Below are 26,845 nucleotides of genomic sequence, written 5' to 3'. Positions count from 1 at the left end.
CCTCTAGTGTTTCCAAACACAGGTTCCAGTTCTGCCAACACTTCATGGATGTTTAAAGTTTAACAGATGAAGAGTCCCATATGTCTGTCACAGGAAAATAACAGAGCATTGATTTGAAGGAGTCCTGGGCTAGAAAGGAATTCTTTCCAGATTAAGTTGGAAGTACTTGTGCATACACACCTGTCGATGGAGGTGAAGGTGGATTTTGGACTGCTGATGTTTCCTGTGGAAAAAAAAAATTAGAGACAACATCACACCACATCAGGGTCTTCTCCAGCAGTTTTCCTCTTTCTAGTATTTCCTCTTACTACCTATTAATCCTCAGTGCGTCCCTCTCCATGTTTATTGCTATGTATCTTCTTCTGTTTGTGTTGGTTATCTGATACTTAAATTATTATAAGGTAAGGACTTCCCATCTTGCTTCATGTAAGTACATGGTGTACTCAAAATGTTTAATTTTGTGTCTTGCATCAAAATATATGAGCTCAAACTGTCTAGAGATATTGATACTAAGAATCTTAGTAAGACTAAGGGGATAAACGGAGGAGACCCCTGTAATTTAGTCTGGTGTTAGTTTTGTCTGTGCATCTATATCATGCCTGTTGTGCTGGATTGGAATTTTAAGGGGTGTTTATTTGTCATAGGATATATCAGAGTAATGATTGGAAACAGTTACATTTTCTCTGGAAACTTGGACAACTGTTTCCTGGCCCTAACTGAAGGGGTTTTTGTGTTCTTTGTATTGTGCACTACAGCCCATGACAAGTGAAGATAAGTCATATTTGGACTATGTGAAGTTCGTAGGGATATTTTTCCCATTCCCGTATTGAAGAGTGTCACTCTTCGCCTTCTGGTCTAATGTGAAGGAAGAGAGTAAAGGAGACGTTAACCTTTGTTTCTGTATATCCTTGCAGACTTTGCCATCTAGAGATGCCTCCTTCTCGTATAAAACTCAGTTACCATGTATGATGCCAGCCTCCGCATTGAACAGTAGTGAGTACAGCATGGAATCTCAAATACTAGATTATGTGCAAGAGCTGGACTCTTCCTTCCATCCGGTCTTATCATTCCCCTCAGGTAAGTATCAAACGCTGTGCCTCTAACAGGCAGTGGTTGTGCTTGTGAGAGCTGCAGAGTTTATGGAGTAACTTTTCTTTTGAGGGATTTTTAGAACTTAGTTCTCTTACAGAAAACCTCACAGTAGCAAAATACATGAGTTCAGACTAAATGAAAATCTTAACTTCATCCTGACATTTGAAAAACACACTGTCTAGTTTTCCTGTACCAGTGATGTGATTACAACCAAGAAACAGTGGTCAGGGAAAAGGTGTTTTCTGCATGTTTTATAGTGTGTCTGCTTGTCCTTTAGATGGTGCTTTTGCCAAAAGACTACAATACCTTGGTTATGTTCTTTTCATAAGGAACTTTCAGTGCAGGCCCTTTGGACTAGGGCCAAAAAACTTTATTTAGGTTTCTCATTGTTTTTGTGATAGTCAGCCTTTTTGGTGATCTTTGAAGTTTATGGTTTCTGTCATCTGATTCTTTCATCTTTTTGAACAATAATACAGATGATGTTGTTTGTGACTGTTATTAGCCCTGAAACTAGTGCAGGTGCAACTTGACAGCACTTGGGGCTTCAAAATAGTGTATTTAATGCTCTTAGCAACACAAGGGATTCATACTTCTAGATTTATTTATTTCTAATTTTAGGAAAAACCTGTTTCCAGGTAGTTGCTGACCCATACAGGATTTCTGCTGTTCTGAGGGGATCTTTGCCACAAAACAATCCTGAATGTGAGGCTGGGACTTCCATTGAACTGTTTGAGTCTTTAATCAAGCCTAGAATGACAGTGTAGATGCTTCAGCCTGGTATTAGGAAGTCAGGGATTAAAGTAAGTATTGGGTTTGGACAACTTGTCACAGGCTGGAAGAGAAGACCCAAGTGTGGACATGGAATCCTAGAAGGTCTGAGCTCTTGCAGGTTTACAAGGGTTTACATCTCATGTGTGGGGTAAACAGGAGATGATTTTGAGGAGCAGACAGGGGAAATGGAACACTCACTCCAAGAGTGCAACAGCAAAGTTCGCAGTCAACAGGGCTGTGTGGAGAGGAGAGAAAAACCCGTCTTAAATCTTCCTTCTTGAAACACACTCTCCATCACTCACCCTGTGACCCTGACAGCCCGGCTGGGCAGGAGCCAGTCGGTTAGAAGCCTGTTCAAGGATAGTCATATAAGGCTGTGCCCCTTGTGTGCATTCCTACCTGACTCTTAAGGAAGACTAGGAAGTTTAACAAGAATATTGACATCTTATTTTCTCAAAAAAAAGAGATTAATCATCATGAAGAAAACTGAAAGGCTTTGGATTGCATTGTGGCTACTGTTGGTCACTTTGTCAGGCTGGTGGAAGAAAAATGTTTTTAGCTTCATTCTGATAACATCTTTTTTTGAGGAATACTTGTTCTCTTTTCAAGGAGCTTTAGCCTTGCTAATAATAGTTGAGACAGGAAAAAAAGTGCTAGACCTACTATCTCCTGCTCAGATGCAGCCCTTGGTTTTGAGGGAGGCTAAATTCATGCTCTGTTCTGTGCTCTGTGTATTTTGCTGTCTCTGCCTCCTCGTGAAGGCTGCTAGTCTGTAATTTTCTTCCATATGAAATAATTATTGTGAATAAATGCATGCTAGAAATTTTCCAACTTGGTCAGGTAGCCTGATTCAGCTTGCTTAGGTATCCCTTTCCAGAGGGATAACTTCTGTTAAAATACTGCTTGTGGTGTGCCTGTATCTTTTATCACTCTCTGCTGAATAAAAAAGGTTTGTCAGCAGAGTAGAAGAAAAGGGTTTTGTTTTATTTTCCTCTGTGTGTTAAAAAATATTATTGGTATTTGATCCCTTTTAAAACTCTGGGAGTTTGATTTTTTTCGATGTGCAAGGATGGGGATTCAAGTTCAAGATTCATATGCTCTCTCTTGTACTTTGTTTTTTACTTTTAAAGTAGTTACTCTCTTGGTTTTTACTTTCAAAAAAGAATCATAACTTGCAGACAAACGAGTAAATATATTGTAGAGGGACTGGCTTGCTTTTGTACTCACTTCTGGAAGCATAATTGTCCTTACGGTTCCAGGTCTTGCCTTTAGAGCTTCCAGATTACCAAGGGTCTTGAACAAAAATATGTCAGTGATTGCAGCATCCCTCAAACATAAATGCACCTCTTGAAACATGCACCCCAATAACTGGAAAATTGTAGTTTGTATCTAAGAAGTTTGCATTTCTTAGATACAAAAGGTGCAGAAATACCAGAAGTTTGCATTTCTGGTATTTCTGCACCTATCTTGTGGATGAACAAACACTCCTGCTCTTTTGATTAAGATACAGGAGCACATAAAAAAAAATCTGAGACATCCAGGTGGTTCCCCAGGGGGGGAAAACAAACAAACAAAAATAAAGAACCACAAAAAAGAGGGGAGAAATGTTTTGTTTATTTCTTTACCTAAATGTTGTGATAATAAACCTGTCAGACCTTCTTTATGTTTTATTCAGAAGTAGAATAGGAAGCACAGCAAAAGCCTTGGAGGAAAAAACCTTTTACCAGGTCACCTTTAGTCTTGTGACAAAATACCTAACTAGATCCAAATCAAATTGAAATAAATTGTTCTTTTTAGTTAGCAAAATATGTTGAAAGTTTCTGTCCTGGGAAGTCCTGAAGGCACACAAGGCTCAGGTTGGGTGTAAATAAAAGTAGTTGAAAGCCCACCCTTCGACCCTCCCCTCGGTCCCCTTCTCATTCTGAATGTGGTGGTTGTCTAGTGTGCCTCTTATGTTTACATATTTATTTCTATTTAATTTCTCTTCTTTCACGTAATTTGGTTTTCAAAATGGCTTTTCAGATAGAGACCTCTTTTTCTTAAGCCTTCCTGCCTTGCAACAGTGGGTAAATCCCTTACCACTTGAGATGTTTTGCAGACTAATTCTGGGTTAGAACTCCCTCCGGAAATTAATTACATTGTCTTGCTGTAGCCTTTCCCAGAGAGAGAAAGAAGGAATGTACCTTGAAATTACCTCTAGACTCCCAGCAGTAACAATTCCCAAAAGCATTAATTACTCGTACCCAAAAGGCCGAACTGAAGCCTTTTCAGGTTACAAGAAAAGTGCTCTGTGTGCTCTGTGCTGTGCCAGGTTTTGTGCAGCAGTTGGTCAAGACGGGAAGACCCCAGTCTTATTCTCACTTGTTACCCTCCAGAGTTTCATTTCATGAAGAAAAATTCTGGAGCATGGATTATTCCATAGTAAGACAGTGTTGCTCTTTCTTACTTCAGTTTTGAACACCAAAAAAAAAAGCTGTTCATCTACTAAGCGTGTGTGGCCGCACTGGGATTTGTTTAGAAGTGTTCCTTAGGCTTGAGTCCTACCTTGTTGAGCACGTTATGGCAGTGCGGCTTCGCAGCTAAAAATGGATTTGTTTTTACCGTGGCATAACTCTCACTTCCCGTTAATAGAAATACAAGTAACCTGAGTTCTTACCTACAGGCAATTACTGGAGATTATCAGATAACTGATAGGAAAGACTATAGGTCTTTGCCTATAGTGGATGGCACTTGTACAATAATTGCCTTGCCTCAAATTTTCTTTTCTTTCTTTCTTACTCATGCAAAAATCACTTCTTTGAAATGTCTGGCTGGGCTTTTTTGGGATATTGTCACTGAGTTTTCCTCTGGTCTCACCAGTTTCAGGACATGCTTTCCTGTATTGTCTTCATTTTGACCATGTGAAGACACTGCTGTTTAGACAAGAGATCGATCTTTGCAGGAGTTACTGAGCGCTGATGTTCTTCATGAGCTGAAGGACTCAGGGCAGCAATATCACTCATAGATTTCACATAATGTTGTGGAATCAATTCCTAGACCTTTGATGATGATGCTCATAGGTTGCCATCTTTCTGATACAGTCCCCATTTGAACTTCTCTTTTTTAATAGATATTCCTCTTCACCTATACTTTGAAACATTATTAAGGAAGGATGACATCAAAGGAGAACCTGTTGATACATCATCTTTGGGAGTATCTCCAGACAATGGTATGTGAAGCAAAACATTTTAATATTTGCAAGACTGTTTTTCATTTATTTGCCAGTACTTTCTGCCCTGAAAAGATTCAATTTATGAACTTACCACAAATCAGGTTATCAGAGAAGGTAACTGGCTAAGGCTTTAGGTGGAAGAGGAATCTCTTCCCAGACCACAGCATCACGTTCTCCTTTGTTGCACTGAAATGATCCCATCAGAGCCAAGGAGGGCACTAATACAAGTGGGGGCAGTTTGGACCATGGATTCTCTGCAGACACAGGTGCCTCACTGCAGTACTGATTGCTTTTTGGATTCCTATCAGAAGTCTGTTGTTTTGGTTTTTTTTCCATTATAAATAGCTTAGCAGTTAAGATTGCCTGTAAATTACACCAATGGAACATAAGTTTTCAGCTTGATACATGCATTTTCTGTTGTAGACTATAATCAACATAATGTTTCTGTCAAGCAATGGAGCAGTGGCTGTTTATCTAGTTCCAAATCTCAGTCAGTGTCCGGAACATCAGACCAGCTGTCAGAAGGAAGAAAGAAGAGACATCTGAGTGAGACAGCAGTAGGTGAGAGAATGGCATTGCTGAAGTCAGCACTACTTCTTTTAAAGTGTGTAATGTATAAATGACTTCATTATCACTGGGCTTTGAGAATTAATTTTAAGTTGTCTCCAAAAAAGATACAGTTAGGAAACTTTCCATGAGTGAAGAAATGAACTTGGGATGTCATGAAAATAATCTGCTATTTTAAAGCACAGCAATCCTTCTCTTTCTTCTTGAGTATGTTACAAAAAGAGACAAGCTTCTGTATTTTATTTTTGGAATACTCTTAAAGGAAACTGCTCAGCAGTCCAACTGTGTTTTTTCTAATACTGGGTGTCATTTTTAATATGAAGAGGTTTTTTATAGTAGTCAGCGAAACAGACTGAATCACAAAGTTATCTGTCAAATCATGTGCCCAACCAAACATATACTATTTCTGGCATCTGTGGTCAGCTATGTTTCATTTGTCATATACTGTGGGTCTGGTTTCCTTCCAGACTGTTATGAGGACTTGTGGGTAGTCAGTGCTTATAATTCGTGTTTTCACCATTGTTATCTTTGTATTTTGAGCCATTGAATCTCTACTTTACGTGGTAAATTAATAGAAAGTGCCCTGAAAGTTCTGTAGAATAATGTGATAATTTAGGGACAAAAAATTCAATATACCATTGTAAAGATAAATATCATCTTACCTTTCCAGGCTATTAGAATGTGAAACCTAACAGATTCTGTTACAAATTCATTTATGTGAACTTTTAGCAAACTTTTGGCTAAATTCCTCACAAGACAGTTGAAGAAGATACATCACTGAGTTAAGAGGACAAACTATGTTAATTTAAAAATTTCTCCTAAAAAAATAATTAAAAGATATAAATGATGTGTTAACGTCCCGGAAAAAATATACTTCTGTTGCATATCCAGGTAAAACTGCTAGTGTAATATTGCAATAGAGGTGGAGATATGAGAATTACTGCAGACAAGATTCGACAAAAAATTATGATCTATTAAAAAAGAAGAAAAAGAAGAAAAACAACAGGCAACCAACCCACAACCAAAAAAAAGCCACAACCGCAAACCAAAACCATCTATTGATTAGAAAGTTACAGGACAGTAAAAGGCAGTTTTGGTCTCTGATTTACATGAAGCTGGTTTTGTCCGCATCATTCCCTCTACGCACGCCAGCCCTCCGTGTTGCTGCACAGCCTCCTCTCGAGCCCTGTGCCCTCTCTCCAGCGATGCTTTTTCCATGCCACCCGCTCCCCCAGCCGGTCGCTGCTCCCCAAAAGGCAGATGCTGACTCTTGCAACCAGCTTGTTTCCCTAAGCATAGAGTCACACACACTGAGGTCAACAATTAGACTCACTTGGGAGCACTAGAAAGAGAGAGAACTCATTACTACAAACCTTTAGAAGTCACGAGTTGTCTTCTGCCAATAGTATTTAGTTCTTTGAGCTAATAGAAGAAAAAAAGCAATCTTTTATCAGGAGGATGTGTATTCGTGAGTAGCAGCAGCAGTTCTAGCTTATTAGTGCTATGGTGTAGTACTACATATTTATTCCTAATTTGGGCTCTGTCTAGGAGAAATTATCCATGGGGAAGGTCAGCCTGATGAACAAGGCCAAAAATAAAAGCTGTGTGCCAGGGAGTTGCAGAGCTGCCTTGTAGATGAGAGTTCATGTCCTTGACCCAGCCTGTGCAATCCAGTCATTAGGATCAGCCTTACCTCTTTTTCCATGATGGAATACACTGATTCTGTTTATTAGATGGTTTATTAAATCTGAGTTCTCTTTTCTTACTGGAAATTAAGGTAGAAGGAAAGCAGAACACAAGTGGTTAAATTCTGAATCCCCCTAAATGCTGCTTACACTGGGACTGAATAAGAGTAAACAAGAATTACAGTTTGTCTGGAGCAGTGAACCACATGAAGATCTAGAAAGTAATTTTATTTTTTACCCTTGCTGCTGGTTTTATCATTAATCAAGGAAGAAACCGCAAGTGAGGGCTTAGTGAACTGATACGTCAGTGAGATGCAGCCCAGCGAGGGCAGCGCTGTTAGGGACAGCGAGGAGTGTTCCCCTCAGTCTCCCTGTGTTTGCTGTGTGTGTAGTCCATAGCAGCTTGCAAAAAAAGAGAAGGCAGCATGATTTGCCCATATGAAGCTGATTCCATGAGAAGAAATCCCTCGTAGAAGGAGAGGGATGAGTTTTGTGGAACAACAATGACAGGATGAGTAACAAGTGTTTATTTAGATGGCTTTTTTTAGTATTTGTTAAACCATAAGTGGTTAGCTCTGGGCTTCTAGAAATTACTTTACTATTACCATATGGAAAAATATCTTTAGTCTAATAGACAACAGTCGGTATCCATTTTTCAATTATTATTTTTTGTGATAGGCGAACATAATGCTAGATTTGAGACGTTCTCCTTTCAACATGCAGAACCGGAATCCCAGAGCAGTTTTGCTGCCGTGACCAATGTCAGTGCGATGTCTAAGCCCACTCACAGCACTTCATCACAGGTAAACCAAAAAATGTTTCACTGTCTTAACTGAAACACCAGCAGAGAGTTGTGCAAATTAATGATCATGAAACACATGCCTTTTATGTCTAATTTAGTGTAAAGTTACAGTACAGAGCATTTTTAGAGTGGATTACATGAAGTAACTTATTTCAGATTGAGTATGTGGCGTTCCTAAAACAGGTGACTCGCTTGTAAAAGAATTTTGCAGATCACATAACTGGAGTGTCAGTTTAGTTTATTGGCACTGGGCCTTTCATTTTTAATTTTTTTTTCTAAATTTCATTAAATACACTGTGATTTATGTTCCAAATTTTACACAAGGGCTCTTATGACCTTTTTTTCTTGGTGCAGCTACATAAAATGACCTCACCGTGCAAATATAGTCACAGAACTTCTTAACCCTCAGCTTCGCTATGTAAAACCTTTTGTGTGGAACTACAGGCAAAGTCTCTGGTATATAAATTTGCTGAGGAGCAGCACAGCTCTGGTTCCCTGCAGAAATAATCTTTGTTTTACTGTAATTCATTGAGAATTTAATACTAATAGTCAGGTTTCAGTCCCACATTCTGCTAAGCATAGTGGTACACTGGTGCTCTGGGCATTGTCATGTTTCAGTCGGGTGATGACTCCTGGAGACCTGAGTCCAGATCTGCATACTCCACGTGGTTTTGACAATGCACGCGCCTCCTTTTTTCCCCTTCCTTGAACAGACTTTCATCAATGAATGCCTAAATGAGCATTTTAGAATAGACTGCTTCCATTAACATTCAGCTAAAAACTGAGATCTTGTCATATGGAATGTATCATGATTTAAAACTAAACTTTCTCCTGTAATCCAGGAACTTCAGTTTTTGACCCCTGTAGGTTCCATGCACTAGTGGGCAGAGGACACCACCATGAATCTCAGTATGATCATAGCAAAGAAATCCAGTTTCTGTCTGTTGCACACCTTTCAGAAAACCACTTTCCATGTAGGCTGCTCTTCACTGCTAAATGTAGTTTCATTCTTTTGGAATTCTTAATTGTATCACACTGAAGAACCACTTGGGTTACAGGTTAGGAAATAATTCTGGAAGGCAGCATCAACTTTAGATTTCTCATAAGTATTCAGAATTAACTGTAACTGAAATCAGGGAAAGGCAACTCCCACTGATTTTAGTAAGAGTTACGCCAGCAAGAAGTAAATCTCAGAGATGAGATAATTGTACGATTTATTGAGATTCTATCGGAGGAGGCGGGGGGGAAGTCAGAAGTCATTAAGCCCCTAGAACATGTGTTCAAGTTACATACTTTCTCCTTGTGCAGTTCTTATGTTTCTTGGCTAACATGTAGTTCCTATGATCAGAGCTGATGAATCTCCTCTTGTATTGATTACGTTACACAGCATAGCTCAAGGAGGAGGTTGCGAAGTGAGAGCTCCTATGATATAGACAACATTGTTATTCCAATGTCGCTGGTGGCACCATCAAAGCTGGAGAAGCTACAGTATAAAGAAATCCTCACCCCAAGGTTTGTTCACTGACCTCCTTAGTTGCAGAGAAGATACCAAAATGAACATGAGAAGGTTAACATGTAGTTAGATAATTTTATAATTACAATTTAAGAGAACATCTTTAGATTGCTAAAACAGAGTAACTGATCTCCTGTGCTGTAATTCAGTGCCTTACTAGAATAGCAAATTGCCTGAAATGGCTAAATGCGGTTGTTCCGTATTTCCAGTGTCTGATTTGTATTTGCTTTTATATTATCTTTAAAGCTAACAATTGGATATTGTAAAGCTAACAGTTGTCTGTTGGATAGCTTAAAGACTCTGTTGGCAAAATGAAAAGTTAGATACTTGGTTGGGAAAGGAAAGTCTGAATTTTGGGCATCTGTTATCAGCACCTTAAATATATGATTATTTTATTTGGAAGAAATTTGGAAGCACAAGCAGTGTTGAAGACGGAGTAACTAACAAGATAGTGTAGAAACAGAAGAGTTGTCTCTACTGCTGAAATAATGAAACAGTTTTTATGTAGACTAATTCTACTTTTCTTGTCTCATTTCTAGCTGGAGAGTTATTGAACTCCAACCTTTAGAAGGATCTCCTACAGATGAAGAAGAGGTAGGCTGTATTTTAATTAAACCACCAGTTTTTAATTAAACTAGATATAGTATATAATTGGGATAATTGGTATATATCTTCCAAAGTTACTGACTTCATGCAAATAATGGTAAGTTTCAAATTTCAAAAACCAAGTATTAAGTATCCCAACCTACTCGACCATATGTTATGTGACAGAAATGTGAGTATTTGCATTAATAACTGTTGTCCCTTACTGTCAGCATGCTTCGTGATCCCAAAAGCTGCCTTTGGTCAAGTCTCCACCCCCAGCTCCTGGGCACTGTGATGCTGGGTCTCCCAGTGCAGCTGTCAGGGCTACCTGTGTGAGAACATCTGTCCTTCTCTCTCGTCCTCTTTGATGGCCAGTTGCCACAGCCTCTTGCTCTTCAGGAGGGAATTTGGCATTTTGCCTGTAGGCCCAGCAGGTTTCCTGTATTTTTTTCTCACTGTTCATTTTCCTGTAACCTTCTTGTCAGGAGAAAATTTTTCTCCTTTCTGCTTTGTCAGGAACAACGTAACCTTCAGCATTTCCTCCTGCTTGCCTGTTGAGCCAAGTTTGCACATCAGGTGCTAGGATTGTTTCTTCTAGACATAAGAATTTACCTTTTTCTTTCAGGGAATGTCTGTGGACTTTGCAGCTGGGGCTCTCTTTCTCCCCTCATCAGGGCATCAAGGCATTTCCTAATCCCAGTGTGAACATACCGGCAGGTCTGGTCTCTGAGCAGGTTTTCTGCCCTTCCAGTATTTTTGTGGCTCCTTTTCCAGAAACCTGCCAGTTTTGCTGTCTTTTGGACATCTCTGGTCTCCCTCCAATCTCTGCTGTAGGCCACTATCTGCTGTTGTAATGTAGGACTTACATTCACCTTGATCCACATTGTCTGTTCTCAGGCTTCTTTTTCAGAGAATCTCTACAACCAGGCTTTAGATGCCTTAGTAGTAGAAAAAGATTGCACTTGGGCAGCAGCACAGAAGGTTATGCAAAACACAGTAAAGAAATTAAATTATTATCCCACTCCCCCGGGGCAGAAAATACACTCTCCACTCTGGCACTAGCTTCCTCAGAGCTACTAGCTCTGTAGCCGCCTGCCCCATGGAAATGACCCTTCCCTTTTGGAGGCCATCATGGTCTCAGCTCCCTGCCTGGTGTAGTTGCACTCTTTTGGCACAATACTTCTGGGTCAGAAGTGAAAAACTTACTCTGTCCTTGCCCTTTCTCACGCACTTGAGAAATCTTGTGAAATCTGGTAGTCTGATTTATGTCACCTCCACCACCGCCTTTTGGTTTGATACCATCTCTGCTAGCAGGAAACACGCCTGATCTTCTTTTCTAGTGAGAAGGTCAAATTACATACACAGGAGAACTCTACTGCAGGGATATTTAATTAAACCATTTGGAGAATAACTAATAAGGAAGCAAGGGCACACTGTCCCTTGAGTCCCTGTTCATTGCTCTCTCTTCGCCCTGGTATCTGTGGGGTAAAAAAAGAATTTCAACAGTGATTTGCCTTCAGGGCTTTGAGAGACGGACTTGGAGGACTCGGTGGGTTTCTTATTTAGATTTTGGATCCCATACAGATGACTTGTCCCACGTACTTTGCTAAAGTATTTTGCTGAAGGTGCTTCAAGGTGACACTCTGAAGCTCCTGGGCTGATCACTCATTTAGTAGCCCAGTACATTTGTATTTGGCATGACTAGTTGATCCTGTATGATTCATCCTTTGGCCAGGAAATAACTTGAGTTCACAATAAAGCAGCTTTGCTTCCCGCTGTGGTCCACTGCTCCTGTATTGTCTGTCAGCTGCTGGGTAGAATGAGAGGAGAGATGTCAGACAAGAGAAAAATGCTAAAGATCTTGTTTGTCTAAATCATCCTTTGCCAATTTTCTCCCATTCTATGGGGATCGTGTTAATTGGTTTGGACGTTTTTCAGAGTACTGAGAAAAGGTGGTTGTCTGATGGGAATTCTTCTACTTCCTTGCATTAGGTTTTAGTCTGAGTTGGATTTGTTATTGAGCAACCTTGAAAAAAGACATGAGAAAATAGCAGCGTTACCTTTCGCATTTGCTGCACTCATACTCTGACACTCTTGAAGTTGTTCCTTGTACTGAAATCAAAGCAAGCTTCACTAGATCATTCGTGAAGGACAAGAGAGGGCAAAATGCACTTTCCGCTCTTATATAAAGTAAGCTTTTCCTTTGCTTTCCACTGCAGAGCATCCTGTGGTGCTACTGCATCCTAATTTCTTTTTTGCCTGTCTTCTGCATGGCTAAATTTAAAACTTTTGGAGGGGTCTTTGTGTGAACCAGCAGTTAGGGATTTCTTCCACTTGTTATCTTCTCCCCCTGCTTCTCTCTGTTGTTCATTTGAAGGCTTTCAATGAAACAACCTTCATCCGTGCAATAGACTTGCACCCAGAGTTTCCACAAGTTACAAAACAATGTGGGGTCCCAAACCAGTCATGCTCTACAGGAGCCACACTTCCAAGGACGGGAACTCAGCACTTCGTGAAAATCAGCCCTATGCACCATGCCTTTATTTGAGTACAAAAAGCTTACTTTTTTCAGGTGCCTTATTTTTGTTTCTGGAAATTCTGCTCTACAAGGACAATCATAACAGTTGGGCAATGCAAAATTTAATCTACTATCTGTCTGCTCTATTACTAGCTCTAAAAATACTTAGGGTTTTTTGGAAACAGAGCGTTTGAGTTTCCTGTAGGAATTTGGAGTCTGTTATTGCTTTAAGGCATAGGAGGGTGTGGTGTGGGGTTTCCTGTTTCATTTTGTTTTGTCCAGGTTAAAATTTCTGGCAAGGCACAGCTGTAAAGTAATGTTCAAGTTTTATTTTGTAGTTCTTTTAGTAATGACAAATATTTTGGAATACTTCTGTGCGTAATTAGTTTTGCGTAAGTTTTCATCACTTATGACTCAGTGTTTCCCATGAAGCCAAAGACCGAAACACAGGCTTTGTTGTTTTGAGAACCTTTCAGAAATACTCCTGGTGCTATTCAACATTCATACACAGTGTCTTGTACCTTAACTAGATGTGATGGGGAGATCCAAATCTTAGTTTGCTTTAAGTCTTTTTCTTTGAGTGAAATCATTAGACATGCCTCACAAACAGGCTTTCCTAATAGTCTTTTCTCTCAACATCACTGCCAGATCCATCCACTGAGAACTGACAGTTCTTTTGTTCTTTTCCGAACTAAACTTAGTGGGGGAGGAATCAAATTTCTCTAGTTATATGAATTAACCTAAGTTGGTGGAGGAAATATAAAAAGTGTTAGAAAGCTGGGGAGGGGCAGAGGCTGTCCTGAACCAAGTAGAAGTCTTTTACTCTGTAATGTGAATTTTATCCCTATATTTAAGAATACTTTCTAAATAAGAAAATGTATCACTTGTTATTCTTTAATGAATGGGGTAAAACTAATTTTAAATAAACAAATAGCTAAATCTGCTATCGCCAGCTATAGAAAGGGAACAGTAAGGCTTATTTCTGTATTTTTCAAAACTTTGCTTGGAGAGGAAGATGGACTTTGATTTTTGAAAGGAAGCTTGTTAAAAATGAAGTTTCTTCCCAGCATCAAAAGCTTTGGCAATTTGCTAAGAAAAGTATTTTCAAAGTCACAGTTTTTCTTTCAAAATTATCTTTTGTTTCCACTTCAAAGGAAATATTGCATTTTCCCTGAGGGAATAGCACTTTTGTAGTTCATAAATTCTCACTTTCATGCCATACATCACTGACCTTGGAAAAAACAGAATCTAAACTGAGATGCAGCCCCACACTGATGCCATCCAAGTGAGAGGGCTGGTGAATTCCAGAGAGAAGGAAACCCTTCAAGTTGGCTTGCATGAAAGGAAACGAGCAGCTAACAAAGTGGTTTGTGTTTAACATAAATAAAAGCAATGAGGAGTCTTCAAAAAGCGGTCATGAGATGGGCAAACAAAGCAGGCCTGTTTGGCCTGACGGTGCAGTTGAGCGCTGGGCTGAGGAGGAACCGGGCAGCTCGTTTTAGCGAGCAGGTCCTGCGGCTGATTCAGCTCACACTGAAGTCTTGGAGATCCTTTTTGTTGGCCCAGTTAAATGTCACTGTGGGGCCATAGTTTGTGATCAGCTACCTCAGCTGGAAACGTGCTCTCTGGCAAGCAGAGGGCCACTGCCAGAGTGTTGACAGCAGCATAAATGCTTTGTAATACGTCGTGTTTTTATCCATAATGATCACGAACGACCTCAGTGCTGCAAGGCTTGATGGAAAGATTGGCTTCTGCAGAAAGGCTCCGGGCTGAGTTGTCTGCAGTGGAGCGCTTCCAGCTGATGACATAACCTACATTGTGCGCTCTATCTGGCACTGCAGGGGCAACTCTGCGTTTAGTTCTGTATTCCATCAGACTCAACCAGAAGATGAATGGTGTTATTACTTGCAGAACAACACCAAGGATTTTGCTTTATAGAAAATTCTATTTCTTTTCCATGACCCCCAGATTCTTGGTATAATTCTTGTCCAGGACTAATCAGGCTGTGCTGCTTCATAGCTCCTATGACCAGAAATTGTTCTTTCCTAGAATTCATCTGGTTTTGAGTTGGGAGTCGCTGGCAAATATCCATGGCTGCAGCACTCACATGCTTTTGCCAAGCGTGGCTTTTCAGGTGAACTTTGAAGAGGTTGAGTGGTTTGGAGCACTTTGAAATAACTCAGAGCTGTGCTGGAGGTGTCCAGCTGTGTGGGGAGCGAGGGGGAAGGGCTGCAAAGTGCTCCTCACTCTGCCAGGTCTAGGGAACAAACTGGTGTGCTGCCAAGGGAAAAGCGAAGGTGGCTCTCTCAAAGTGAAGATCAGACGCAGTAGCTACATTTGAGAAGTTTTACCTAAAAAAAAACAGCTTTTGTTTGGCTATGAGCAGTTGAAGTGCACACATTAGGGCAGTTTTAAGCTCTACTGGGGTCACACAAATCATTTACTAAGAAATGGTCTCTTCACAGCAGAAGCCATTTTCTGCTTGGTTTCGTAGCAGGAATGCAGCACCTCAGGTTTGCTGAGTTCCTTTCTATGTGGAGCTGTCAGAATCCTTGGTGATCTCAGACCTATTTCTCCGTGCCTAAAGAGCACCTGGCAAATCCTGCTACCTCCAGCCTCCTAAAGCAGCCTTGGGTAACTCCTGGAATTTTTGCTTATCTCTAGTATGTGCTTTTAGTACTACCTTGATTTTGCAAATTAACACCTGTCCTCTCAATTTTCTACCTCCCATCATATAGAAAAATATCTTAGTTGCATGGAGGGGTATGATTTCTGTATCCACTCAGATTAACCATAGGCATGCAAAAAAATAAAGTGAAGGTGACAGCGTCCCATATGCTAGAGCTTTAGTGAGAGCGTAAGCTTGAATATTTTGATGTGCCTTTATACTGCAAGCACACATTGTGTTGCCTCCTCTTGTTTGGTGAACAGACCTTTACAGAATTATATATAATATCAGATGCCTTTGTTTCTAGTGATGTTCATGATTATGGCAGCAGCTATCCCTGTATTTCATTCCAGATAGAAGATCTGTCAGATGAAGTTTTTTCCTTACGTCACACGAAGTATGAAGAAAGAGAGCGAGCAAGGTGGTCGCTGTGGGAGCAGAGCCGCTGGCCCAGAAGGAACAGCAGGCAAGTGTATTGACTTCGGTAAGAACGTTCCTGTTGAACCACTGGTGCTGGTTGTTGGTACAGCAGTTTCAGAAATGCTGTCACAGAGAACTTGGAACATGAGGGCACTGCTCATTAATTAACTCATCAGGGACAGTACCAGGTATGTTTGGTTTTGTGGCTGGAAAGAGAAGACCATGCAGATGGTTTCTGCCACTCCCGGTTATTGTGATTTTAGCCACCAAGTGCCCTTCTTCACTCACCTGACTTAGATGAAAGTCCAGTGCATTCAGGGAAGTGTTACTTAAGGGTCCTGGGCTGTGTCAGGGACCTTATGCTTAAAAAAGTCACTGTGTGAAAACGTTAAACTACCACAGGCTTACTGTCTGGTGCAAAACACATCAGAATTAAATATAAATCCTAAAAGTCTTGCAAAAAGTAGTGCATATGAGAGCAGACATCATAAAGTTGTATCTGCAATCTGGCTCTGGGAAAGTGATTCCCATAAATCGCAGAATCTGTCGGGACAACAAGCATCCCATAAAAACTGGGCTAAGTTTTTCTGCTATCTGTCATATCCTTGTGTCTACTCTTGGCTTAAAGTGAACCATGACACCATGAATAAATATGCAAAGATAGCAGCTTTTAATGCAGAATAAAATTAGAGCTAAAGCATATTAAGGAAATGATATTTTAAGAAATTTTGAACCTAAAGAAAACTGTACTGAAGAAGACCCTTTGAAAAATACAAGTCCTATATGTGCCCTTCATTTTGGAACACTATGAACTCCTTGGTGAAATCTTAGTGCTATTTGAATTCAGAAGTAAAACTGCCATTGACATGAGCAAGGTCAGACTTCCACCTGGCATTTAAGATGCTTGCCAGTATTTTATAGCTAGTTCAAATGTGCATTAAAGGTGAGGTCAACATGTTTAATCTTATTAACCAAATCATTTTGACTGCTTTGGGGGATGAGTCCAGGCAGAGGTGGGAAGGCGGAGCCTAAGGGCCTGATGTTACTCCTCCAGTTACTCTGGCGCAGCCAGCTAATGGTGCAGTTTGGTCTCCACAGGCTCCTGCGAATGACACAGTGTCCCCCCGAGTGTGCACAGCCCCCAGCTCACTGACTTCTTTAGTCCAAAATTAGGGTTCCAGTGAGTGTGTGGAGTAACGTGCAGGAGTGGGACCAGCCACCAGCTGTTGTGTAACCAGAGCGTGCCTGTCCCAGCCCTGTTTCATCCGGCTACCTCCTCTACACAGCACGCATTGCTCTGGCTGTTGACAGCAAGCTTGTCAAGAACTATGTGCATTTTCATCTGCTCTTTTGATTTAAATAAGTAGAGTGTAGGTAGCACCCATGGACAAAGTGAATGCTTTGAAAAGAAAATCCAAACTGTTGCTGGTGATGTGAAGGGGCACAAAGTATCTCTTAAGACTCGTCTCTTATCCTGCCCCAGATCTTACAGCAAAAATGCCGATGGACGACACAGCCAAGATGCGGTGCAGAAAGACCATCACAGCAGCTCCTCCGCCTTGCAGCCTGGCGCTGCTGAACCTGCTCCTGACCTGACTTCAGAATCCCACGGCTCTGTTTGTTCAGGGATGGCACAACTCTATGGGGAGAGCCAGGAAGCAAAGGTGGGTGCTTCCAATGGCCTCGGGTCTGCTCTGGTCTTCTGTGACCACTATCTCCAACCTACAAGAACCCGAACATACCCTCCTGTCTCAATGATCACAATCTCAGGCTGTCACCCTAGTTTATGTAGACTGAACATAGCACTCCTGTTTAGAACTAGATTGCTTTGCTTTATGAATTAAGTAAGTCCAAGCTTTGTTAGCAGGTAAAAAATTCACATATTTTAGAGGTGAGGATGGCATCCCTGGGTTCAGGGATGATGGATCTTTTCTGAGAGATACTGACCAGAGTTCCAGACAGGCCTGATCGTTATGGCATCAGGTATCCTGATAGTCTGGCACCGTGGAAAAGCGCTTCCCCCTTCCTGCGTTCTTGCACTGTGCCTGTTCAATTGTAGCTCTGTTACTAGTTCAAAACCATACGAAGCCAGCTTCCACTCACAGCTGGTGTCTAGCAGTGTCATATTCTTTATCTGAAGAGCTCTGCAAACATTGTAAAGACAGACACTCATTTGTTACTTGATAGCAGATCATTCTGCACATAGCTAATCAGTTCAGACTCAACTGAAATCCTTTTTCCCCCCCCCCTCTCTTCTCTTTTTCCACTCTCACTCCTAACCTTCTGATTCCTTTCAGTCTGGGCTGTGGGAACTTCGAGTTTTTCCACTAAAAGATGAAGAGGTAGAAGCTTTACTGTGCCAAGATCAAATAACAAATCAGACTGAAATGTCAAGTGCAGCTTTCCCCAGTGACTCTCTCTCTACTTCGTGCACACCCGTTGATTTGCCAGACAATGGCCATCCAACAAGAAAGCAATCTACCGAAGAGTCAGAAGACTGCGAAAATGTTTGCCTGGGAATCAGCAATACAAGAAAACAAAGGTGACAGGGAATAATGTGGTTCATTAAGAAAGCCAATTAAGGTGGAGAAAAGTGTAAGGTAAAATCTCTCTTGTTCACACAGCGTATGACAACACAATTCAAAACCTGTATGTTAGCTGTATATAATATATTTTCTTTCTTGCTTTGTAACAGGCAGGATAAATCCCAAAGACAACACTTTCTTCTTCCTGAAACCCAAGAGAAAGTAATTATTTCAAGCTGGAAGTCTAATATTCCCAGTGTCGGGAGTGGGCGCACATAAATTGCTGGCACCATTCACTTTCTGTTGTCATATTGCCACATTTGTTAATAATCATCCTTTTCTGTTCTGTTTGTTTTCAAATGCATTTCTGGTTCTAGTGGATTCTGGTGCAGCAGGATATGTTGTCTACCTTAACCAACAACTTCAACTGAACACAGAAAAACTACTTGAAAAAAATAGTGGGGAGAAGCAGCAGCCTCAGATAATTTTCCTGTGTGGCATGACCATGGGGCAAAAACCTGCCTCTCTAAAGGCGTGTGTAACCCACGTGTAAGGTAAGGGTAGGTGAGAACAAGCAGTTTCAGAGCAGGTGTTCTGGAAGCTTTGCATCTAGCTTAAAATCTGCACGCAGCTCCCCTAGTGCCAGGGCACATTTCATGTAGATGTCCTCCAGCAGTAAGATAGCAATAGACCGCTGCATTTCAATAGCCAATGTATCTGCTACTCAGAAGGTAGGTTTCTGCTTCAGTTGTGTGGGTATAGAGAAACAGAAAGAGGAGTCTGGTCAAATCAGTGATGCAGCTCTGACAATATTGTGTTTTGGGTCATCTTACTTCCTTAGTCCTTCAGTAGCTAATGAGGCTCATCATATTTTGCTTTAATATGTTAAAGACAAAAAAAGTCTTGTTCCAGTTCCTGTACAGTGCCTTGTAAGAGTCTCATAAGTATGCTGACATTTGGTGACTAGCTGAAAAGGAAAAGGTGATTGATGCCTAGAAGACCAATAAAGAAAAGAGCCCCAAAGCTTTCCATTGTGATTCCGGATAGATTTTTAATTTCCCAGCGAGTTCACAGTGAGGAAACACAAACAAGTTGTTTAAACTTGCATCTAAATAGCATAGTTTGGAATGTATCTGCAATCTCAAGAAAGAGGTATTAACAAAGATTAAATATTGAATGTAGGTATAATCCATCAACAGGGAGTTTTTCTGTGTAGGACAGTTGAAGGCAATTTTATAGGAGTCTCTGTTTTTGTGCAAAATTTTCTTCCACATGTAGTATCTGGAATGGCACTGGACAGGTGACCCAGTTTTAGTGTCAAGTTGGGGGTTTTTTTGGTCAAAATGACAGGAAATATACACTGGGCATCTGAAAACAGTTCGGTAATGTTTCAACACTACAACCTATTGCTACATTGTAGGTTATTGCACATTCTGATTATTTTTTTAAACACTTTTTTAACACTGGTTTGTCTTAAACTTGAATCTTGCCTCAATGTCTGATACAATAATCTTTGATGCAAGGTCGGTTTTTTAATTAAAAGTTATTTCTATATATGTTGTATGTAGTCTGAATTTGATGGCCTTTTAGAAGTGAAGAAATAGCAGTAATGCTTCCTCTTGACACAGAGACCTGCTTGGCCTAAGAACGGCTTTGTGCGCACACAGCAATGGCAGTGGCGCTGAGCTTGCCTGTCCTGCTGAAGCTGTGTGGGTGCTGTGAGGCTGAGTCCCCCCGGTGTCTGAATGCAGATGTGAATTTTTCCATCTCTCTCATCCTGCATGTGCATCTGCTGCTGGGAAACGGTTTCTGAATGTTTCGTGTCTCAGATGTTTTGCAGGTCTTTTCCATACCTGTATCCATACATTAAGACTAGCTTTGGTGTAAGGTCAGGTCTTCCTGCTCTGTCTGATCCCTGGGGCAGCATGAGGCATTTCTGCAATTTAAGAGATGGGGCAGAGCAAGTAAACCATCTAGCTGCCTGCCTTATGTGTCCTGAAGGTGCTGTCAGGAAATGGAAATGCAATCCCAGAGCAAGAGGAGAGGTTTCTCTAGACTGCAGGGTGAGAACGAAAGGGTGTTAACATGAGGCCAGAAAAACCCATGCAAAAGGAGCTGGATTAACCAAGCTTGGGCAGCCTGGTGGGGTGTAAAGCTGTTCCTGCATTACTGTTCCAGCCCAGCTCTGGTGGGCTGGTGAATCCTTCTGTTGCTGTTGGGTCAATCTCAAGTGTCTCAGGCAGCTGCTTGTTACCTTGCCAGCTGCAGGGGCCACACAAAGGGCTATCAATAGGAGCAAAGGTAAACATGTTTTCTTTGTCCGCTCCTCAGATGTTCTTGTCAGCCCTTGTGGGAACCAGCTCATGCCTCACAAGGCAGGAATAAAAACACTAGGCAAAGAAAGGCCAGGCAGCCAGGAGACTGAAAAAAATCCCTGGAGAAACTATAAAAATGCCTACTTGGTCACTACTCCACCACTGTCAGAGGTCTCTTCTCCAACAGCTGCCTCTCAGCTGGCTTGACCTGTGACAGCAAATGGCAAATGCCTTTGTACAAAGAGTTGCCCGAACAACTGCACAGCTGGAGAACTGCGCCAGAGCATTTCTTCCTCCCACTCCCCCGCCATGGGGCTGCTCACCTACCATCAGGTGAGGGATGACCAGGAACAGGCTGGGTTTGCATTTCTCACCTACTTGCAGCACCCCTTCATCTGGCAGGGGCAGATGGAGAATGCTGCGTGCACGCGTCAAGGGAGATGCTTTTCGGGAAGCCCCAGGCTGTGCTCCTCACCAACAGCACCCCTGATCAATTATCTTCTTGCAGCAAACCAGGCCCTGTGCCCTGCACACTGTCTCTATTCTGTGCGTCTTTGCTCCAGCCACTGAGGTACGCGATTTTTCAGTGGTCCCAGGGCTTTTTCGGTTTTGCACGAATGCTGGTGTCATGAGGAACCCGCTGGTGGTGGGCGCAGGCTGAGAGATCCGAGCCAGGCTCATGCTTGATGCCATAAAATGTGCAAGAAACCCCTGCTTGTTGCCCTTGCTTGTTAAAGTTTTAAACAAGAAAAAAAAAATACTAACAACAAACCTGTTTGTCGTTTGGCTGTTAAGCTATACAAACAGCTGTCAGTGCTGCTCCTAATGCCATGGCTGACAGTATTACAGTGGCTGATTGTGAAATACCAACTTAAACAAAATACAGCAAGCCCCCCTCCTACTGCCCCCCCCCCCCCGGAAATTCAGGTGTTGCAGCCTCACAAAAGAAAGCCATTTTCCTTGTGCTTTGTTTTCCATTTCCAATGGAGACTTTTTTTTTAAAGCCACTTACTTATGTTGTGCTCCCTGCTGCTATGAGGGTTTAAATGCTTCATCTCTGCATCAGGACCTTACTGGAATGTAAGCACAAGTACAAACTTCTAAGCCCTATTAAAATTATGCTCTGTGTGTGTGTCTGCTGCAGTTGTTTATCTTGCTCAGGGATGTGTGCTGTACCATCCTGTGGAGCGCACGTCCAAGCCCCGCCTTACTCAGCTGCATCAGAGTTTCTTTGATCCTGTTTTCCAGTGCAGACAGAGCCTCTGCTCTGTCAGATCACACTGGACCGCTCTGGACCATGGGTCTTGACACCACGGCACTCTCCTGTGTTGCTGAAACTGCTTTATTGGAGTACTGCAACATCTAACAGTCCTGGGGTTTATTTGGCCCTGTGGACACTGCTCAAGCAGCTCTTTTATGTCAGTGTTCAGCAAGTCCTGCAGCTGTTGCACTTCCGCTGTGGGGTTACGTTACTGAGAACAGCAGACAGGCCTAAATAGAGCCTCACAGATCACTTCTGTTCATGTGTACAGACAAGACACTGCAACAGTCTTAAGCATTAAAAGAACAGATATCATTAGTGTTCCTTCTGTGGATGCTCTATGGTCACTAACACATTTAACCTTAGATGTGTCAAAAACTGCTACATTAATAGTCACCTGCATAAACCCAAAGAAAGAAGCACTTGAGTAATTATACTGTGTGTGTAATTTCTCTCTCTCCCACAACACTGAGAGATTCCTAAAGTGCAAACTACCAGATTTAAAACAATGACAAAGTGACTATAACCTGTGAAAGAAAACATTCCATGCTCAGATCAACACATAGTACTGTCAAGTTAACTAGCATGACTTTGGGATGTCTGACCCCTGCCAAATTAATTAGGGAAATTAAAAAAAAAAAACAAAAAAAAAAACAACTCACATAGAAATAGTTTGATAAACCAGCTTAAGGTCAACTTCAGGAGGCAAGGGATGCTACATCTGGTGTCCTACTGCTTTTAATAGCATGAAAAGCCACACTTTCAAATCCTAAACTGACATCTTCATAGCCTGTTCGTGGCTGTTGGCCTGCATTTTAGATACCAGAGCCGTGATTGTGCTACATCAGACTCTGCACAGGCTTTTTTCCAGAAGCAGGAATAAGCTGTTTTCATGCATCTAACAGCCACTTGACTATTTATTACCTTTCCCAAGCTTGCTTTTGGCAAACCTCTTCTGCATGGTGTCTTCAGTGCAGTGGGTCTGGACTACTCCATTTTTTTTATTTTGCTAGTTCTCAAATGGGGTTGCAAGTGGAAACAGGAAGCAAAGACATTTGTTCACCTAACCCACAATTAACCACACGGGAAAAAAGTAGTTCAGCCATTTCAGACACTTGTCTGGATTGTAGCTCCTCCTACTTGATGGCAGCAACTGCCGCTGCACCACAACCATCTCCCTCCACAGCCACGGAGCAGAGGCCAGTCTGTGGGACACCTCATAGGGCCTGGGCCTAGACAAAAGGGGTTCTTCAGCATTTGGTAGGTGACATCTGTCTTCTGGCCTGTTGCCCTCGGGCAGCAGACGGTTTGCAACCCTTCTGTAATTACAGCTTAAAGGGAAAAATACCATGAAATATTAAAGGAGTCAGCAATACTAGATAGAGCCATGGGAAGCAGGTGTAGCTAAAAATGACCTGTTCCGTTCTTCCTCTAGTGGGTTGTAACTCTCAGTTCTCACCTGCCCCAACAGGCCAGGCTGCGCAGTCAGCACAAGCAAACTGCAGGTATGAGAAGTATCTGGTTCATAACTAAGCAGAGCATTAAGCTGTTTCACAGAGCCCTTTCCACGCAGCGCTTTTCAACCCACATACACGGAAATCACTGCAGTACACAACAATCCTATACGTTGCTAACTTAATCATTTACTCAGGCACATGTACAAGCCAAGGAGGCTGTGGGTCACTATACAAGTTTGTTCCAACTATCTGCAAGGTTTTAAAGCACCAGCCTTCTGTGGACTCCTATCACTTCCAGGGATTTCAGGCACAGCTGTCTTAACTGGTTCTTTGAAAGGTAAATGCAAAGTTACTTCCCACTTTGTGTCCTTGTAAAGACATTGCACTGACTTGTTTGATGTTCGACTTAAGTAGGTCTAGTACCGCTATGCAGTAAAAACAAACAAGAAGAACATGTCTAGCATCTGTGGGATTTTTTTATCCCTCTTAGACAGCATTTTTCCCAAACTTGCTCCCCAAACCACTCATTTTTGATAGCTTAAATGAGACTTACCACACCAAGGGAGGGGTGTTTAATGTAGATATTGGAAAAGTTTTGTAGGAATGCACAGATCAAATGACAAAATACAGACAGCAGAAGGCAGTTTGATTAGTCTCTTCCAAAAGAGAGAGTGCTGTGGTGATGGCCACACCCTTCTAGCAAGCAAAAAAATAACTGTAGTTCAGTCCAGCCAGCATTATAAGTTGTTCCACAAAATAAGGCTCCACAAAATCAAGAGACGGGTTCAAACCATTGCATTTCCGACCATGAAAGACAGCCAGCCAGTTTATCACTGCTGCTTGCTTCATTGCAGCGAAGGAATGGTTCTTCTGTTCAGCAGCAACAATTTTCTGTAGTTAATGCTCATCCAGCCTTCCCTTACGAGAAATAAGGGTTCTGGATGCACAGAGCCTTCCCGAACAGCACTTGGGTAGGTTTCACCGATCCAGACAGCGCTTTTGAGCTGCTTCTGAACACACATTCCTTAGAAGATTGATCACAGATCTGGGATCTGCGCTCTTCATAATAGCACTGCCAGATACAATCATATTTGCACCTGCCTGAAAGACATTAAACACCCACTCAATAACACCAAACAGATCCATTTCTTTAAGAGTCTTCTTGAGGTAACATACATAAGGAGGCGGTGAATTCTCGGCTGGTGGGCAAACCACTGCTATTTGTGGGACACAGGTAACACACCTCTAACTACAACCACAAATCAAGTTTCGGAGACAGCTCTTCCCCAAATCTTCCTCATTGCCCCTATTTACCCAAACAAAACAACTCCAGCTTAAGGGAGGCTTCAGCAGCCCCTATTAAAAAGGCACAAGACTTGACCTCAAGTACATTTTCATATTAAGCTTCTACTGTTCCCTCTGAAAACTAACCGTCAAAATGCAATTCCTCCTAAGCTTTATTTTGCAAGGGATGCTTCAGTCTCCTAGTGCAGTGACTGAGAATGCTGCTGCACTTTAGCCTCTTACCTCTGCACACTTATGGATGGTGTCAGGTCCAACTCCTCCATCCACTTCAATATCCAATGAGGGAAACTGTGTCCTCAGCCACTGAACCTGAGAAACATCATAAAAACGAAGGCTCCGAGATCCACACTTGGCAGGTACAGTTATGTATCTCTTCTTACACACACAAGGTTCATCTACTTTAGCACTACGCTCCATGCTGTTAATTAGCTTTAAGCTCAGTAAATAAGAGAAACTCAGTTTACCTTTGGCATCATGTCTTCCATAAATTTCTGCCCTCCGAATCCAGGTTCTACCGTCATCACCAAAGCCATGTCTATCTGATTGGCCCAAGGTGCCAAGTGTTCAACTGTAGTGCCGGGTTTGATGGCCAGGCCAACCTGCCGAAGAGGCAAGACAAAGCCAACTGTGCCTTAGGGTGACACACAGCAAGATTAGCATGAGCTGGGTACAAACTCCTAAACAAATAATTACTATAAGTGCAGTAGGAACAGGCTGATTTAAATAAATTCTGGAAATTTTTTTAAACTAAAATCTTGGTGCACAAGTAGCATTAGGGCTGCATGCACCCATCTCTGACCACCACAAACAACGGGGTTGTGGGTTTTTTTATCTGCAGAAACACACTGGTTAGTTAAGCCAAGCTCAGTGCGCTAGTCCAGGCCTATGCTCCCCTCACCTTCATGCCATTCTCCCGGATGTCTTTTATCAACGCCCCCGGGTTGTCCGTAGCCTCCAGATGGAAGGTGTACTGGTTGGCGCCAGCGACAGCCATCGGTTTCACCCACTGCTCCGGCCTGGCCACCATCATGTGCATGTCTGCGGGGGGAGCGCAGTCAGCACCCGGGCCCGGCGCGGCGCCCCGGCCCGGGCAGCCCCCGGCCCTTACCGAAGAAGGGCTCCTGGCCCAGCCGCTTGCGCAGGCTCTCCACGACGGGGTGGCCGAAGGTGATGTTCGGGACGAAGTGTCTTGGGGCCGAGGAGAGAGACCCGCCCGCAGGTCACACCGGGCCGGGGGTGGGGGGGCCAGGCCGCCCCCCACGCCCCCGGCCCGGCCCCGCCCGCCCCCGGCCGTTACCCGTCCATTACATCCAGGTGCAGGTAGTCGGCCCCGCAGTCCAGCATCCGGCTGCACTCGGCGCCCAGCGCCGCCAGGTCGCTGTTGAGGATGGACGGCCCGATCCGGCACCCCGACGCCATGGCTGCCGCCCGCCGCTCCGCGCCTGCGCCGCCGCACGGGCTGCCGGGACCGGGGCCGGGAGCGGGCCGCGCCGCGCCCCCCGCGCCGCCCGCCGCCATCTTGGGGTGAGGCCGTACCGGCTTCTCAGCCGCCCGCGGGCTGCGGGGCTCCTAACGGCTGTTCCCGGGAGCCCGGGCCCGCCTGACTACCCCCCGGGCTCCAACCCGGCAGAGCCGCGGCTTGTGCCACAGTGCCCCAACAACGGCACTGCGGGCGCTGGGAGCGGAAAGCCCTTCTGAACAGCCACCCTCGGGTGACGGGCCTGAACCGGAGGGGAAAGAAAAACAAAACCAAATAAAAATCCCCAAACAACCAAACCCCTCAAAAGACCCAGCACTTGTTTAGACCGACTTAAGTTCCCCCACAGCGTGTTTTGTTACTCTGAAGCGCAACTCCAGCAGTGGGGCTGGTCACCCCCTGCCGCAACCTCACACACCAAATAGTCTCCATAGCAGCGTATAGAAACCTTTCAGGAACGGAGAGCTACGCGGTGTTGCATAAGAGGCTTGAACACGAACTTTTGTCGTCAGACTGCTCTGTATTTAGTCTTCGGGACAACGTTTGCATAAAATGCTGAGGCAATGGAACCAACTGACACATGGACAAGACTTGCACAGCCCAGACATTTGTTGAGCGTGACATGCGCTTAAGGCCTCTAACACTATTTAAGCAGCATCGTTTGTCTTCACAT

At 42.9% G+C, this 26,845-nt stretch overlaps 2 protein-coding genes and 1 long non-coding RNA gene across 12 annotated transcripts in view; 1 reads left to right on the top strand and 2 right to left on the bottom strand.

Moving 5' to 3' along the window:
* The window catches only part of KANSL1L (KAT8 regulatory NSL complex subunit 1 like), a 64,032-nt gene extending 44,121 nt beyond the window's left edge, over positions 1–19,911 (top strand). For 5 of the 7 annotated variants that reach the window (XM_071811264.1, XM_065840893.2, XM_065840895.2 and 2 more), the window contains 9 exons: positions 915–1,077; positions 4,973–5,071; positions 5,498–5,635; positions 8,005–8,129; positions 9,516–9,640; positions 10,181–10,235; positions 15,766–15,878; positions 17,316–17,496; positions 18,130–19,911. In XM_071811264.1, the coding sequence (XP_071667365.1) occupies positions 915–1,077; positions 4,973–5,071; positions 5,498–5,635; positions 8,005–8,129; positions 9,516–9,640; positions 10,181–10,235; positions 15,766–15,878; positions 17,316–17,496; positions 18,130–18,378 (1,248 nt within the window). In that variant the 3' untranslated portion in view covers positions 18,379–19,911. The remainder of the gene's footprint in view (positions 1–914; positions 1,078–4,972; positions 5,072–5,497; positions 5,636–8,004; positions 8,130–9,515; positions 9,641–10,180; positions 10,236–15,765; positions 15,879–17,315; positions 17,497–18,129) is intronic. The other 2 variants (XR_010651549.2, XM_065840894.2) reach the window with 2 other exon arrangements.
* Positions 45–26,155, bottom strand: RPE (ribulose-5-phosphate-3-epimerase). Of its 4 annotated transcripts, XM_071811266.1 has the most exons (8): positions 25,993–26,155; positions 25,804–25,883; positions 25,594–25,733; positions 25,160–25,294; positions 24,918–25,004; positions 7,015–7,063; positions 181–223; positions 45–84 (listed from the first exon to the last, which is right to left on the bottom strand). In XM_071811266.1, exons 1-8 carry the CDS (start codon positions 26,112–26,114, stop codon positions 60–62), a joined length of 681 nt encoding a protein of 226 aa, XP_071667367.1. In that variant the 5' UTR covers positions 26,115–26,155; the 3' UTR covers positions 45–59. The 4 variants fall into 4 exon arrangements, with proteins under 4 accessions (XP_071667367.1, XP_071667366.1, XP_071667368.1 ...); XM_071811265.1 differs by having other exon boundaries at positions 45–223; XM_071811267.1 differs by having other exon boundaries at positions 45–223; positions 26,004–26,136.
* On the bottom strand, positions 10,246–18,376 carry LOC139828445 (uncharacterized). The gene is made up of 2 exons (XR_011740039.1): positions 17,780–18,376; positions 10,246–12,033 (listed from the first exon to the last, which is right to left on the bottom strand). It is a non-coding gene; the product is annotated as an uncharacterized lncRNA (long non-coding RNA).
* Positions 26,156–26,845: the final 690 nt, after the last annotated feature.

This window comes from Patagioenas fasciata, chromosome 7 (genome assembly GCF_037038585.1).
Source record: "Patagioenas fasciata isolate bPatFas1 chromosome 7, bPatFas1.hap1, whole genome shotgun sequence".
In the NCBI taxonomy this organism is placed as follows: Eukaryota; Metazoa; Chordata; class Aves; order Columbiformes; family Columbidae; genus Patagioenas; species Patagioenas fasciata.
This window is presented reverse-complemented; position numbering and strand designations above follow the sequence as displayed.